The sequence below is a fragment of the Nansenia antarctica genome (genome assembly GCF_963989245.1).
Source record: "Nansenia antarctica genome assembly, chromosome: 2".
Taxonomy (NCBI): domain Eukaryota; kingdom Metazoa; phylum Chordata; class Actinopteri; order Argentiniformes; family Microstomatidae; genus Nansenia; species Nansenia antarctica.
Window position 1 is genome coordinate 62,115,962 of NC_137675.1, and position 16,418 is coordinate 62,132,379.

Genomic DNA, 16,418 nt, shown 5'->3' on the forward strand with positions numbered 1-16,418 from the left:
GGTTTGGAGCATTCACCGATAAACCAGTGGCCTCACTAAGTTGACGGCACACCCGAAGTAATGTGGGGATAGGAGATGATTGCATCGCGTGCAAATCGGGTTGTAAACAAGAGCACAGGCAAGAAAAGGGTCATTGCGAGCGACTCAGGTGGCGCTACCACGAAAGGTTTAGAGGGGTGGAGACGTGCTGCCAACTGCCATCCCCAGTTTTCACTTCCTTCATCCCCAGAATCTCGAAAGATGAGATTCTTGGATCAGAGATTAATAAACCGGCGACCTCCAACCTCTCATCCTTACTAGAACACTTGGTTCAAATGACTGTATGTTGCTGTATTTCAATGTGATTTACAGGGGCAAAACATACAGAAGCCAACTCATTTGGAGCCTTTGGATTGTCACTCTGCATGCGACTAAGCTCCCAAAAAGTGTCTGTCACACTATTGTCTAAGGGGATTTGCTGTGGGTGACAGTGTAGCTCTGCCTGGGCTTTGATCAGAGTGATCAAACAGACAGTGTAGTCTCCTCACAGATGCAGGCAGAGTCACGCAAAGCTGCCCCTGAAGAAAGCGCTACAGATTTAGGGAAAATATAGGCCTTGTCTCCTGGGACGGGGAGCTGGATCAACATGGCAGCTAAGCTGAACGGAACGACGGAAAATCCATCCCTGCTGCGCTTCACATCGATGGCAGGATGTATGTGCTGTTAGAACTGTCTTTTCAGTGTTGAATCTTTGTCTTTCTGGGCACAAACACATGCTCACACTCACACACACACACACACACACACACACACACACACACACACGCACACACACACTCACACACACACACACACACACACACACACACACACACACACTCACACACACACACACACACAGGTACGCACACGCAGCCCCCACCCCCATGTTGTGGATTGTTATGATTGATTAGAAGTGTCATCACACTAAGAAGGTTGAAGCCAGTGGACAGTAGATCATTACTTTACACTGTCAAACACAAATGCCACATGTAACTATATCATGATCTTAATCCATCTACAAAGTACCCTGTAATCCAAAAAACAAACAACAAGAAAGCGAACAAATGAATTCCTCTCATTGGATAATTTCTACATCCAGGAGCGGAAAAAGAACAAAGGCTCTTTTCATGTTTAAAAGAAGAGGAGCTTGTGTATGTATCTGCCAATGGAGAGGGATGTGAGAGTGTTTTTTGTGTGTGTTTTTTTTGGACAGCTGCAGTGAAAATAATGTGATTGGTGTGAGTTTGTGTGAGTGAGAGTGTGTGTGTTTTCATATGCATGTTTGTGTACAGTGTGTGTGTGTTTGTGTGTGTGGTGTGTGTATGCGTGTTGTGACAACCCTTGCACGAGGACCATATGCACACACCAGAGCTAGAGAGATGAGGAGACAGAGGGTTTCTTTAGCCTTATCAGAATATTTATTCCTATCTTTAAGAGAGTTGGGGCACTGTCCACTCAAAGGAACGACACTGCCGTAATGTTCAACTCAAAAGGATAAATAAGCTGGCGGATCGGTTGATCCGGGGTTGTAGGGCGGGGCTCCGCTGCGCTCCCGGTAGTCCGGGGGGGTACTCCGTACCTCTCTGTAGTCCGGGGGGTACTCCGTACCTCTCTGTAGTCCGGGGGGTACTCCGTACCTCTCTGTAGTCCGGGGGGTACTCCGTACCTCTCTGTAGTCCGGGGGGTACTCCGTACCTCTCTGTAGTCCGGGGGGTACTCCGTACCTCTCTGTAGTCCGGGGGGTACTCCGTACCTCTCTGTAGTCCGGGGGGTACTCCGTACCTCTCTGTAGTCCGGGGGGTACTCCGTACCTCTCTGTAGTCCGGGGGGTACTCCGTACCTCTCTGTAGTCCGGGGGGTACTCCGTACCTCTCTGTAGTCCGGGGGGTACTCCGTACCTCTCTGTAGTCTGGGGGGTACTCCGTACCTCTCTGTAGTCCGGGGGGTACTCCGTACCTCTCTGTAGTCCGGGGGGTACTCTGTACCTCTCTGTAGTCCGGGGGGTACTCTGTACCTCTCTGTAGTCCGGGGGGTACTCCGTACCTCTCTGTAGTCTGGGGGGTACTCCGTACCTCTCTGTAGTCCGGGGGGTACTCCGTACCTCTCTGTAGTCCGGGGGGTACTCCGTACCTCTCTGTAGTCCGGGGGGGTACTCGGTACCTCTCTGTAGTCCGGGGGATACTCCGTACCTCTCTGTAGTCCGGGGGGTACTCCGTACCTCTCTGTAGTCCGGGGGGTACTCCGTACCTCTCTGTAGTCCGGGGGGTACTCCGTACCTCTCTGTAGTCCGGGGGGGTACTCCGTACCTCTCTGTAGTCCGGGGGGGTACTCGGTACCTCTCTGTAGTCCGGGGGGTACTCCGTACCTCTCTGTAGTCCGGGGGGTACTCCGTACCTCTCTGTAGTCCGGGGGGGTACTCGGTACCTCTCTGTGGTCCGGGGGGTACTCCGTACCTCTCTGTAGTCCAGGGGGTACTCGGTACCTCTCTGTAGTCCGGGGGGTACTCCGTACCTCTCTGTAGTCCGGGGGGTACTCGGTACCTCTCTGTAGTCCGGGGGGTACTCCGTACCTCTCTGTAGTCCGGGGGGTACTCGGTACCTCTCTGTAGTCCGGGGGGTACTCCGTACCTCTCTGTAGTCCGGGGGGTACTCCGTACCTCTCTGTAGTCCGGGGGGTACTCCGTACCTCTCTGTAGTCCGGGGGGTACTCCGTACCTCTCTGTAGTCCAGGGGGTACTCGGTACCTCTCTGTAGTCCGGGGGGTACTCCGTACCTCTCTGTAGTCCGGGGGGTACTCCGTACCTCTCTGTAGTCCGGGGGGTACTCGGTACCTCTCTGTAGTCCGGGGGGTACTCCGTACCTCTCTGTAGTCCAGGGGGTACTCGGTACCTCTCTGTAGTCCGGGGGGTACTCCGTACCTCTCTGTAGTCCGGGGGGTACTCCGTACCTCTCTGTAGTCCGGGGGGTACTCCGTACCTCTCTGTAGTCCAGGGGGTACTCGGTACCTCTCTGTAGTCCGGGGGGTACTCCGTACCTCTCTGTAGTCCGGGGGGTACTCCGTACCTCTCTGTAGTCCGGGGGGTACTCGGTACCTCTCTGTAGTCCGGGGGGTACTCCGTACCTCTCTGTAGTCCGGGGGGTACTCGGTACCTCTCTGTAGTCCGGGGGGTACTCGGTACCTCTCTGTAGTCCGGGGGGTACTCCGTACCTCTCTGTAGTCCGGGGGGTACTCCGTACCTCTCTGTAGTCCGGGGGGTACTCCGTACCTCTCTGTAGTCCGGGGGGTACTCCGTACCTCTCTGTAGTCCGGGGGGTACTCGGTACCTCTCTGTAGTCCGGGGGGTACTCCGTACCTCTCTGTAGTCCGGGGGGTACTCCGTACCTCTCTGTAGTCCGGGGGGTACTCCGTACCTCTCTGTAGTCCGGGGGGTACTCCGTACCTCTCTGTAGTCCGGGGGGTACTCGGTACCTCTCTGTAGTCCGGGGGGTACTCCGTACCTCTCTGTAGTCCGGGGGGTACTCGGTACCTCTCTGTAGTCCGGGGGGTACTCCGTACCTCTCTGTAGTCCGGGGGGTACTCCGTACCTCTCTGTAGTCCGGGGGGTACTCCGTACCACTCTGTAGTCCGGGGGGTACTCCGTACCTCTCTGTAGTCCAGGGGGTACTCCGTACCTCTGACCACTCTGCCCAAGGGTCCAGGGTGCTTTCCCTGATGCTGAATCCCTGGCTCAGGGGTGGTGGTGAGAGGGATGTCACAGTGTGGTGTGTGTATGTGTGTGTGTGTGTGTCCGTGTGTGTGCGTGTGTGTGTGTTTGGGCTAGGTCAAAGAGAGAATTGAATCTTAAATTCTTGGGTAGGGAAGGGAAGGTTTATGTACATTCTTCCCAGACACTTCCGCATAAATGCTCGGAAGTCCTGGTGGACCAAAATACATCGTTTACAATACAAGGACTGGGAGAATCTGCCAGTCGCATAGGAATTGGCTTATCACATCAATCATCTCCCGAAGCACTGCTCTCTAGTGCTTGCGCACCACAGATTTCTGATTCAGAGCCACACCTCACAGTCGCATGATTTGCTGGAATTCAATTCACTCCCACTAAGGCAAGGTTTGAGTATTCCAGGCCTATACTGTATGTGTTGAAGGCCCTTCAGGTGGAGCATGGTTCAACAAGATCAACAAGTCAGCAGGGTGGGTCTCCTGTGGATGTGAACCAGTAAGCCTATCCTCTCTCTCAGGGATAGAAAGTGAAAGCCTATCCTCTTTTTCAGTGATAGAAAGTGAATAAGCTGATGACACAGATATAGGGGTATAACGGTACACAAACATTTCGGTTCGGTACGTTTTAAGACACGGTTTTTGGTACAGCAGGGTAAAAATCAGCAGGGTCACAAAACATTGCTGTCTGAAATGCGGACGAGGGAACTACATAACAAGGCTTCGATTACTTTCAACATGTGTTTAAAAACCTGTGTTCTCGACAACGGAGTATGGTCCGCTGCTATAAAAACACCTAAGCTGAAGGAATTTCAAGCTCTTAACTTATCTGCGTTCGCCATAACGACTGCTAAATTATTAACAATCTCTCTGTGGTGTGTGTGCGCATGCGTATTGGCTGAGATTATTTCAACACACAAAAAGTGGAGTGGATAAAAGAACTCACGTCAACTGAACCGAAGGACCCGTACCGAACATTCTCGGTACGAATACGTGTACCGTTCCACCCCTACACAGAGAGTACACAAATAATAAAAACGTGAGTGTTCTCTTAGATACCCTGAGGCAATATTCTTTAGGTCCTAAATCTCTCCAACCTTCCTACTTAACATATGAATACAATTCAATTTGTCCTTTCCAAACTACCCTGTCATAGCTTCAGATAAGGACAAAGGGGATAGGGAAAAAAGGTTTTCTCCTAAGCATAGAGACAGCCTTGACAGAAGAGCCTTTGTAAAAAAAGCAAGTAAATATAGTAACAATTAAAAAACTTGTCGGACTACCGTTTAACCACAAGGTCTTCTCACTCGCTCCCACCATACAATAGGGAGTTAAGAGGGCCAACACAGGCTTAAAGTGGGATCAAGATGGAAGAGAGAGGGGGAAAGGGAGAGAGAAGGAGAGAGAGAGAGAGAGAGAGAGAGAGAGAGAGAGAGAGAGAGAGAGAGAGAGAGAGTGTGTGTGTATGTGTGAGTTTGTATGTGTGTGTGTGGGGGGGGGCTCTTTTCCTTTCCTCATTTCCTAATTCAACTACCACAGTCTTTTTTGACACAAGCACTGTCAATATATAACCTACATTGCTTAATAGTTTATAACAAATTAACCAACAAGACTACAAATCCCTTTGTACAACAAGGAACAATGAATAGGGAACAACAAGGAATAGGGATAATATAATAATATGCTACATTATTATTGGTGGGAATCAGTTAACATGTTCGTAAAACAAGCACACACATCTGTCCCCGACCCAACGTGGTGGCTAATCACACTTAACAAAAGCTTCATAATGGTTGTAAAGATTTTTTTTTAATTGGTAGCGATTAGGGAATGAGATTCCCTAAAATAAATATTTCATTTATGAACAGTGTTTGGAGCTTTCTAAAATGTAATGTTCTACCCGACACACAGCTTGTATACAAACATGTTGTTATTGGCCAGGGATGTCATAGTGGAGTGGACTCACAGATGTTTTGTTGGAACTCCTTTAACGTGGGCTCCACAAAACCCATGTCAGACATTTCGGTCCACCGTGGCTGGGAGAGGAAAGAGGTGACGTATCACGTGTAACACACACCGACATTGATGGGCAATTATACTCAAGGGTGAAATGTATTCAGTGTATAAGCCCCCTGTCCTTGGTGTAGCGTGCCAGAGGAATTACCATGGTAAATTGATTTTTGCAAATAGTGAATGTATGAATACAAAAGAGGAAATTAATATTTGAAAGTGTTCACGTTCCAATGGAGGAAAGGTGGAATGGAATAAAGTCTAAATGTCAAGCGAGGAAATAATAAAAATGTTTTTTTTCTGTTCAGACAGTCTGTTTATGTCGGAGTCCTGTTTAAGGTCAGTAATCTAATGTTAATAATCAAACTTAACAAAAAAGGTGGGATTTTGTACAGACATGACAATCTATGACAGTAACATCACTGTGTAACAACAACATCATTATTATTGACCTACTAAAGGCAACATTACAGTACATTACATATACCTTCCCCTTCCTAACTTTTTAGATTCCATTCCAACTGTATTCCATTATTATATGCCATTCTAAACGTATTAACTCATATTTGTTAGCACTGTGAAGCCTTATTACCATCTCATCTGACAGGCATGTCAGCTCGTTCCCAGAGCCATGGCCATGCAGAGGAATAGTTGACCTCATCAGCACCTGTCAATCATCCAGCCATCAGAGGTCTCTCTGTAAGCAGGATCATCCCAACCTACAATGTGCAGAAATACAGATACAAATACTCCTTATGTGCTTAGTCAGACACTATACTGTGAGTATGAATCACCTTGAAGTATCCCAAAAACTAGAGTTTACGAATGTAACCCAGGTTCACTGAAGGAGAGTGCGGGAGACCCCCTCACTATGGGACATGCACTCTGTGTACCCTTTTCACTAAAGAAAAGCAGATATTCCTGCCTACTGCCCATCCTATATGTAGGACCCATGGAAGCCCACGTGGCATGCCGAGATGCATGCCACGTGGGCTTCCATGGGTCCTACATATAGGATGGGCAGTATGTGTATTGTTCCCTATTCAATGTGGAAACAACAAGTTTGACAAGTAGGGTACACATAATTCTTTACCTCTTACAGTGAAACCTCATCCATCCATCTCTCATCCTCAAGAGCTGTCTCAATAAACCCCCCTCAGCAGGCAAGTGACTCTACTTCAAACTTTTACAGCCACTAACAATATAAAAGCCAGATTTACAACAAGATATCTGAGCAGTCATCCATCAAGTGTGAAGGAAAAGCTTCAACTTGAGTCTGAAGACATCTTGAGAGAGACCTAATGTTCTACTCCCTGTAGCATCTTCACCTCACCTATACATGGGGCACTGGAATCGATTGGGAGAGAGCTACATACCATATATAATGGCATCTCTCTGTATACATTCGGCATCTCTTTTCAAGCTGAAACATCTCTCAAACCATGACGTTATGGAATTTTTAAATTCTCATATTTCCATTGTAGCTATTCATGTGAAATGTAGACCAGACATTGGTATTGACTTGATAAAACTACACAGCATAAGAAATTCTAACATTCCAATCGATAAAAAGGCTATATGCATTAAAGTGGAATGTGTTGATGTGTTGAATACTTCTTATGAATACTACTTATCCCCCACTGTATAAGAGAAAACGTCTCAAGCCGGACAGAGGCAGTGCACAAAACTAATGATGTCTCCATTTCCATTCATCAAACCCCCAAAGATAAATTAAAGATAAAAGGCGAGCAGTGAAAACATTCCAAGAAGACAAACACTTAGATGGTTGGTTTCAGAAACACAATGGCTATTTTTCTCCTCTGTGACAAGCTAAACATTGAATCAAAGGAAGCAAAATTGGATTTCACTGCATGAGAGTCCACTTGAGATGAAAGAGAGGGTAATTTCTTGAACCAGTGGAAAAACAAGACGGATTACTGTTTGCAGTTTTACCAGGACCAATATATGATATATATATTGGTATACTATACCCTCGTGTGGAACAGCATAGCTGAGTGTATTCTGTGATATCGCCAGCAACAACGTCCCAGAACATGAGCAAACCATTTATCTTATGCGACACTATCTACACAACCACAACACAACAGTTTCTCAGAGACCTGTGGTTTCCAGCCACTCAATTTACCACAGTATCTATGTTGACTGGGTTTGGGGAATAGTAGGACTATTTTTCGCACATTCTCTGCTGAATGTTTAATGACCAGGGTTTAAGAATATGATGTGTTACATTTCAATGGTAAATGGACTGACTTATATAGCGCCTTATTCCAAAGCACTTCACAATGGCCTCTCATTCCCCCATTCACACACACATTCACACATCAATGGCAGCAAGCTACCATGCAAGGCGCCGGCCTGCTCATTGGGAGCAATATAGAGTTCAGTGTCTTGCCCAAGGACACCTCAACATGTGACCAGCCGGGGTTCAAACCGCCGATCTTGCGATCGTTAGACACCGGCTCTACCGTCTCTAGTCAAAATGAAGAATCCCATAACACCACATTTCAAGTATGAGTTTGTATTCATCAGGGGTGCAACATGAAGCGAACCACTTGCACAATGACTAGCCAATATACTAAGTAAGTATATATACAATATACTATACTATATACTAGGAACCGTCACTGTCATTAAAAGTAATAATAAACTGCTTCATTGTATTGCCCTGGATTAGATTCAAACTAAAGTTGTAGGATGGAACATGGAGTCCAAATACAGAAGGGGTTGATGTAACTTGCAGTCATTGCAGTCAAGTATTGTCTGACCCTCCAAAGCACTGTCTATGGCAAGGGAAGATTCGAAGAGAGAGATATATAGATATTCTTTCTAGCAATGTTTTTCTTCTTTCTAGAAAGCTTTGCTTTCCTTGGAGAGCAATAATGGAAAAGCTTCCATGGTTGTGACCTTTCTAGACCCCATCACAGCCTCACTAACCAGATTAAATGCTACACTCAAAACAGTTACAACTTTTGTTGTACTCAACGTCTAATAAAAGCAATTTTACTGGGAAAGAGCATTTATTATGTAACAATATTATGACGTAATCATCTGATCTGTTCTGTTTTATCATTGGCTGAGAGTGTGGGCTATGGGATATGGTGGCCTGCTTGAAATGACAAAAGGACATACTGTAGGACAAATACTTTGAACAAAGCATAACTGCTAAAGAAGGAACATTCAGGATATAACTCTAGTCTTTTGTCAAAAGTTTGGATTTGTTTCTTTCTATTAGAGCCATGCAAACATCTCCACGGCAACGCTCTTCCTTCCTCCAGTGCTGAATCAGTGGACCTTACCATTCAGTGTCAGTAACGGTCTGGTCCTGGATTCTCTGCTGTGTCCACACTATTTCTTCCCCTGCTGGAAATTGAATTGAGCTAGTGTTGTAATGTGACAACTTATAAGGCCTTTCTAGTCTTTGGGGGACGTGAGTTCCATGTTCCATCTCCCCAGGCTGACGTGAAAGGAAATGGAACTGTCCGCAGCGTGCTGGATGACACAGTGGATCAATCTCCTTGTGACATCATGTTTTGTGCTGAACCACGCTGTAAATATATGGGTTCAGTTGGAGTCGATGACAGGCAGTCATCAAGAGAGGCTATGGAATAGATGTGATCATGATGGTTAGAGTGCCATGGTCTATACAAAATCTTCAATTACACTGGTATTGTACATGTGACAAGCTAATGAACACCGGACACAAAAGACTGCGTCAAATTATACATATTATTATACATGTAATTGCGCGAACATCCATGATATAGACAATAGTGCTTCATGACATGTGTGTGTTATCTGTAGACCAGTGCCCTGACATCTCAGTGCCTGTCACTAGCTTCTCCACAAAACTGCTCCAAATGTGGCATCTCTGTCACAGTATAGAAACTGGAAAATGCATTGAAATTAAATGAGAATAATTAAATTCTTGCTGAATGTGTTTTCACCCAGACAGACTCATAAGGCATGACATTTAACTAAATACTGTGTGGAAAATAGCCTTTACACTTAGCCCATGGCATGGAGACATGAAAGAAACAAGTGAATACACACACACACACACACACACACACACACACACACATGAAAAAACATGCAGTTTATTCCGACAGAACGTATCCCGATTCAATTTGAGGCATTGATTGGTCAAGCAGCGAGATTTAGCAATGAGAGCACTAGCACCTAAATCAGTGCCAGATCACTGCACCTTCACATAGGAACTTCAAGTGAACAGGCTGGCACCACCCTGTAGTTGACCTTACTGGACCAGCCTAACCAATAGAACCAATCAAAGACCTATGAAGCAAGGCTGCATTAAATGGCAACAAACAAGACAAATGAGCAATAGAGGACCCTCAATGGACTCCAACATCCACCCTTACCCTCCTCTATTCTGATTTAGAAGCACTTATTCCCCCTTTGGCTTATGGCTCTGCGTGGTTATTTCCACTAAAATGGCTGAGGGTGGCAAATGTGTCCCATAGTCTGTATAATAAAGACAGGGGAACACACACTATTCACTCTGATGTTTTTTAATGCAGACTGGAAGGGAGAGTTAAGCACACGGGCACGGGCACACACGCACGCACGCACGCACGCACGCACGCACGCACGCACACACACACACACAGTCTCTCTATGGACTGACAATGGGGTGGCATTTTAAGTGTTGAATTGCAAGCCCCTCACTGTAAGGGTGTGTGTTTATTTCTCTGCTAACTCAAGGCTGGGTCTGAATGTGCTATTCAGATGACACCTATTCTCAACACACCGCCTTGGAGAGTTCTGCTCTATTCTCCAGCCTTTCTGCCGAGGCCTTGGGGAACAGAGCTCTGCGCGTAAAAGCAACACTCTGAATTTCAAGCCATAGTGCAGACAGTCAGTTAAAGAACCACACAAAATATGAGAATATGAGGGAGAATATGAGACTATAAGTGCTGGTCTGTGACATCCATTCATCCAATAATTTTCTTTTCTATAGCCATTTCTAGTGTACTAATAGTCGAATGTTGACAATTTGTCTTTTCCATGAACAAGATCATTTTTTTAAGAAGACTCTTTCTCTATGGAGTAATGATTAGTTAGATCAGTAGCTCTCTCATGGCTGCTGGGCAGATCTCCTATGGTTCAGACATGTGTCCATCAGCATCTGGGCATGGTGTGATCCATGGGAGGCTGGTAGAGGCAGACTTCTACCTCCACTAGTCTCCCCTGACTGAAGCATGGCAGGGAGGTTGGCAGAGGGGAAGAGGAGTTGGTCTGCCTGGTTCTTTCTCAATGTTGCATTCATCACCATTAGAATGAATTAACATTCATTAATGCTCATTAGGCAGCGGTGCGCCAGTGGACATCAGTAGCCCTCTAGCGCGTTGTGACGGCACTGCCTAGGGTGTAATCAGCCTTGTCTGAATGATGGCACAAGGGCCAGAATGGATGGAGAGGAGAGGAGAGGGGACCAGAGAAGAGACAAGGAATGGCATGGCTAATTCTATGTCTGTCTTGCTCTCTCTCTCCCTGTCAGTGACTGTAAGTGAAGGTGAGATGCGAGCTACAGCTGGGACTAACAGGCGTTGAGGAGCTCCTCTGTGGTTGTATAGTTCAGGACAGATGGCCTCACCATATTTCTCCTTTGAAGAGATCAGCAGCAACCAGGCCTCTTCAGCCCTCCACCCTTATCAAAGCACTTCTCTTCTAAAGTGCTCCCATTCTATGAAGGTACAGTACATTGGCACATCTTCAATCACACTGACAGGAGTGATACAGGAGTGATATTCAATCTCTCTCTCTCCACAGGTATAGCTCCCTCCAGCTTCAAGCCATTCATCATTGTCCCTGTGCCGAAAAAGAACAAGGTATCATGCCTAAATGACTGGCGCCCTGTTGCTCTCACTCCCATCGTGAGCAAATGCTTTGAGAAGCATGTCAAGACCCAGATCTGCAGCATGCTACCAACCGACCTGGACCCTCACCAATTTGGTAAAACACAATCGGTAAAACACAGACGACCCCATTGCCACTGCTCTCCACTCTGCCCTCACCCACCTGGACAAAAGGAACTCCTATGTGAAGATGCTGTTCGTAGACTATAGTTCAGCATTCAACACCATTGTCCCTTCCAGGCTCAACACCAAGCTCAGAGACCTAGGCCTTAACCCGGCCTATGCGACTGGATCCTGGACATCCTGTCGGACCAACGCCAGGTGGTGAGAATGGGCTCAAAGACCTCCACCCCTCTAACCCTCAAAACAGGAGCCCCCCCAAGGCTGAGTCCTGAGTCCCCTCCTCTACTCCCTGTACACCCACGACTGTGTGGCCACGCACGGCTCCAACTCAGTGATTAAATTCGCTGACGACACAACAATGATCGGCCTGATCACAGACGGCGATGAGACGGCCTACAGGAGAGAGGTCGACCGCCTGGCTCAGTACAGCCAGGAGAACAGCCTCTCTCTCAACACTGACAAGGAGCTGGTGGTGGACTTCAGGAAGAAAGGTCGGGTACAGGACCCCATCATCATCAACGGGTCCGCCATAGAGAGGGTCAGCAGTTTTAAGTTCCTCGGCGTCCACATCTCCGACGACTTCACCTGGGACGAGCATACAGGTGGTGAAAAAGGCACAGTAGCGCCTCTTTCACATCAGGTGGCTGAAGAAGTTTGGCAAGGGGTTCAAGATCCTGCGGGCCTTCTACTAAGGCACAACTGAGAGCATTCTGACTGAGTGCATCAATGGATGTGAGCTTCCCTCCATCCAGGACATACAGTATATACAACAAACGGTGTGTCAGCAAAGCCCGGATGATCATCATCATACATGCCATCAAAGCAACTGTCAACAGACAGTTGCACAATAAATGGAAAAGTACAGATAAATGTACATGATACAAAGTAGCTACGTAAAGATAAATGTACATGATACAAAGTAGCTACGTACAGATAAATGTACATGATACAAAGTAGCTACGTAAAGATAAATGTACATGATACAAAGTAGCTACGTACAGATAAATGTACATGATACAAAGTAGCTAGCCTGCAGTAGCGTGTCTAGGCCTACACAAAGTAGCAAGCTGCACTGGAAAATGTTTGTGGTCAGGTTGCTTGCCAACAGTCCAGTTCAAGTTCAAGAGCAAGTTGAGTTGCGGAACTATTTGCGTTGGCGGAGCCAAATAAATGATTAAATAAACAAACAAATCATAATCTGTTGTCGCTTATTACTGTTAACTAATAAATGGCGCTTGTAGAACTGTTATATAAAAGCAATATCACACTCGAGGTTGTGCTGTTATACTGAATATCAGGCCTGCAGCCTTGTACCTACGACCGAATCACAACCGTGCTGATATTCGGTATAACAGCACTCCCTCTCGTGTGATATTGCTTGATACTGTGAAGGAAAACATCAGAATTTATGAATTAATGAATGCTTCCGGAACATCAGTGTCTCTCTTGATGGTTCAACGGCAATCTCCTTTATTCAAGTTAAATGGAAGAATGACATGAGAAACACAGGGTTTGAGTGACAGGTGGGGGAGAAGAGCCACTTTCTTTAGTCTATACATCCGGTGAATTTCACCAACGACACATGGATTTTACAGATGAATAGAGAGGAGTGTTTCAAATGGAGATGGGGATTACAACCAGATGTGTGTTAAATAGAACCTGCGAAATGCTGGCATCGAAAAACCTTTTGGTTTCATGTTTTCATGCGTGCATATTTGTAAACAATAGCATGGGCGGATAGGGAAGGTTATCATATGAAATTCAGGTGGAGTGTATAACAAAAAGTTTTGAGGGGTGTGGACTTGCTCACAACTATCAGCAGAACTTTTTACATCCTACGGTCCCAGAATCTGAATTGAGAGACGTGATTCCGGGATCCGAGATTACACTTTCATTGATGATTTACAATAGAGACACACCCGTAACAATAAAAGCATTTGCCCTAGTGAATATGAGCTAGACAACAGTACACACCATCACAAGTCCATTTTAAATCCCTGTAAGCATACATGAACATTCATGAACATTCTTTGGTATAAAGTACTTTAGACACTTGACCAGTTAAAGTGGGGTGAGAGTTGGTGGGTTGGGATTAAGCAAGGGTGAGATGGGTTTGAGGTAGGGGGAGACGGTGAGATGGGTGTGAGGTAGGGGGAACCTTTTCATAACTGTTATGAGTATTTCTACTTGAATACATGTGTACTGTATATCTGTTGGTTTATTGTTATTTGTATGTTGTCTGATGTGTAAAAAATGTAGCACACCTACCAAACATAAAAACAAAACAAATCAATAAATAAAACAATAAACACAATGAAACACATTTGAAACAAAGCAAGCACTCTAGTGAAACACGCGGTGGTGCTCTGGTGGTGATCCGCGCATTCTCTACGACCATGTCTGGAATGACTAATGAGTTCCTTTATTTCCTTTCTTCATTTTCATCTGTCTCACTTCCCTTCCTCTCTCGCTCTTTCAATCTCTAACTCTCTGCACTTCTCTACCGTCTCATTTTCCATTCTATTTTCCGTAATGGAACACTTTCACAGCTCACCTCATGTTCCTGCCCAGGTTCACAAATTGCAAAAATGAATTTGATGAAATTGTTTAAAATTCCTTCCATGGCCTAAAGACACAATTACAGTTTTTTTTAAAAATTGAGAGTGAAAGTGAAGAAAGGAATTTCAACAATATGCAATCAGACATTATTTTATGGGTGGCGAGACTACTGAAGTCAATGGGATATGAACTACAGTGACCTTACTGGCAGTGAACATGTTCTGTACAGTTTCAAGAAGCTTCATTCAATGAAGCTATGCATACACGGCACATCTCCCATCAAACTGGTTAGAGAGAGAGAGAGAGAGAGAGAGAGGGAGAGAGCGAGAGAGAGAGAGAATGAGTGAGTGAGTGAGTGAGAGAGAGAGAGTGAGAGAGAGCAAACTATTTATTTCTGCTTCACACATAAGAAAGACAACAGAACTGAACTACAGAACAATGAATCATAATAGTATGAGGATAATGAATGGCTTCCTTTGCCTCAGTGGTCAGGTCATTCTTATCAGTGTCATTCCTCATCCTCTTATCTCAGACCAGTGTCCCTACAGCCATGAGTATGTGAGCCAACGGCATTATTCATCCAGCTCGAACACAGATTAGCTTGACATAAGCCATCCATTCTATCCTCAATTGTTCCGTTTTTATTAAGTCGTAAACAGCCTCCCGTAGGTGGCTGCAGGCCTGTTGCATTGGAGGGCAGGTACCAGGGGCAAACAATGAACACCACCCCATTATAAATAAAAGACTGCTACTCAACATTATTATTTTGGTGTGTTTCCTTTGTTTCGAAAATTGCATATCCAATGGGAGAATCACCCTCAAAGGTCTGGAAAAGTGGTGATAGAAAAACACTCAACACTGTACTAAGCATATTCCCAAAAAGTTTATACTGTGTGGATAATAAAAAGAGCGCAGGCACGCAGACATTTCTAGTCTTTTTGTACTTTCACACCACAGTGAGCCCCATCTTGTCAGCACAGATTTTACAGGCTCTCTGGACAGAGCTCTACACAGGGTGTGGTGAAAAGGTGAGATAGTTGGGGGGGGGGGGGGGTTGCCCTACAGAGAGACAGCCAGATTGATAGACAGATTGGCCCCTCATGCAGTGTAGAGAGCTAGATACACACAGGTAACAGGCACTAACAATGCCCCAGAGGATAATGCTACACTGTAGAAGACAAGAAGACACTGGGGTACAACTGTCTCTCTCTCTCTCTCTCTCTCTCTCTCTCTCTCTCTCTCTCTCTCTCTCTCTCTCTCTCTCTCTCTCTCTCCCTCTCTCTCTCTCTCTCCCTCTCTCTCTCTGACCCCTCCTCTCTGCATCATTACCCTCCTATTCCCTTTCTCTCCCTCTCACTGTGTTGCCTGCAGGTGCATCCCTCCTATGTAATGATATAGCATTATACTGTACACTTATACGTGTAACATCACAATTAGCCAAATGGGTTCCATGGCGACTGTCTGTTGGATGATGGGCTATTTTCACAGCTTGGACAAAGCGAGTTGGAGGAGAAGAGCATCCTACCTTGATGTTGTCAAAAGATGTTTTGTTGGTGACATCATAGAGCAGCAGGAGAGCTGAGATGAGAACAGACAAAGAGAAAAAGAGAGGGAGAGAAAAAAGCGAGGAGCAAGAATAAAGGTCAGTGAATTAGCGAGTCTAGAAACCAGTTGACCATGAAGAACTCAATGTCCTCCGCTGTTGTGGAAGTAATTCTCAAGTTACCGTTCAATTTGCAATATTGACTTACTCTGTTGGACCGCTTGCATTTCCAATTAATTCACAGAATAGTTCCCATAATTATTTTCATGGTGGGTAGCAATTGCTCTACCTGCTCATTCTCTGCTGGCCTGATAGAGACAGGCCTGCCCCACATACAGGCAACCTGGGCTCAGAGCGACAAGCTTTATCTGGCCCTCTCACATGGTGAGTGTCACCCAGCTGAACTCTAATGAATGTATACTGCAATATACAAGGTGCCCAAAGGGAAGTCTCATGCTGGGGGGTGGGCAATTAATTTTCACAATGGGCCACATGAGAAACCGGGACTATTGTGGAGGGCCAGACCAGTAGGCTGAACTTAATTCTGC

The 16,418-nt window shown here is 45.8% G+C and overlaps 1 protein-coding gene across 1 annotated transcript in view; it reads right to left on the bottom strand.

Moving 5' to 3' along the window:
- The window catches only part of LOC308149587 (ras-related protein Rab-26-like), a gene marked incomplete at both ends in the record, with an annotated part of 74,562 nt that overhangs the window by 11,875 nt on the left and 46,269 nt on the right, over positions 1 to 16,418 (bottom strand). Inside the window, one exon of the mRNA XM_080522451.1 lies at positions 15,853 to 15,905. Coding sequence (XP_080378577.1) covers positions 15,853 to 15,905 — 53 coding nt within the window. The remainder of the gene's footprint in view (positions 1 to 15,852; positions 15,906 to 16,418) is intronic.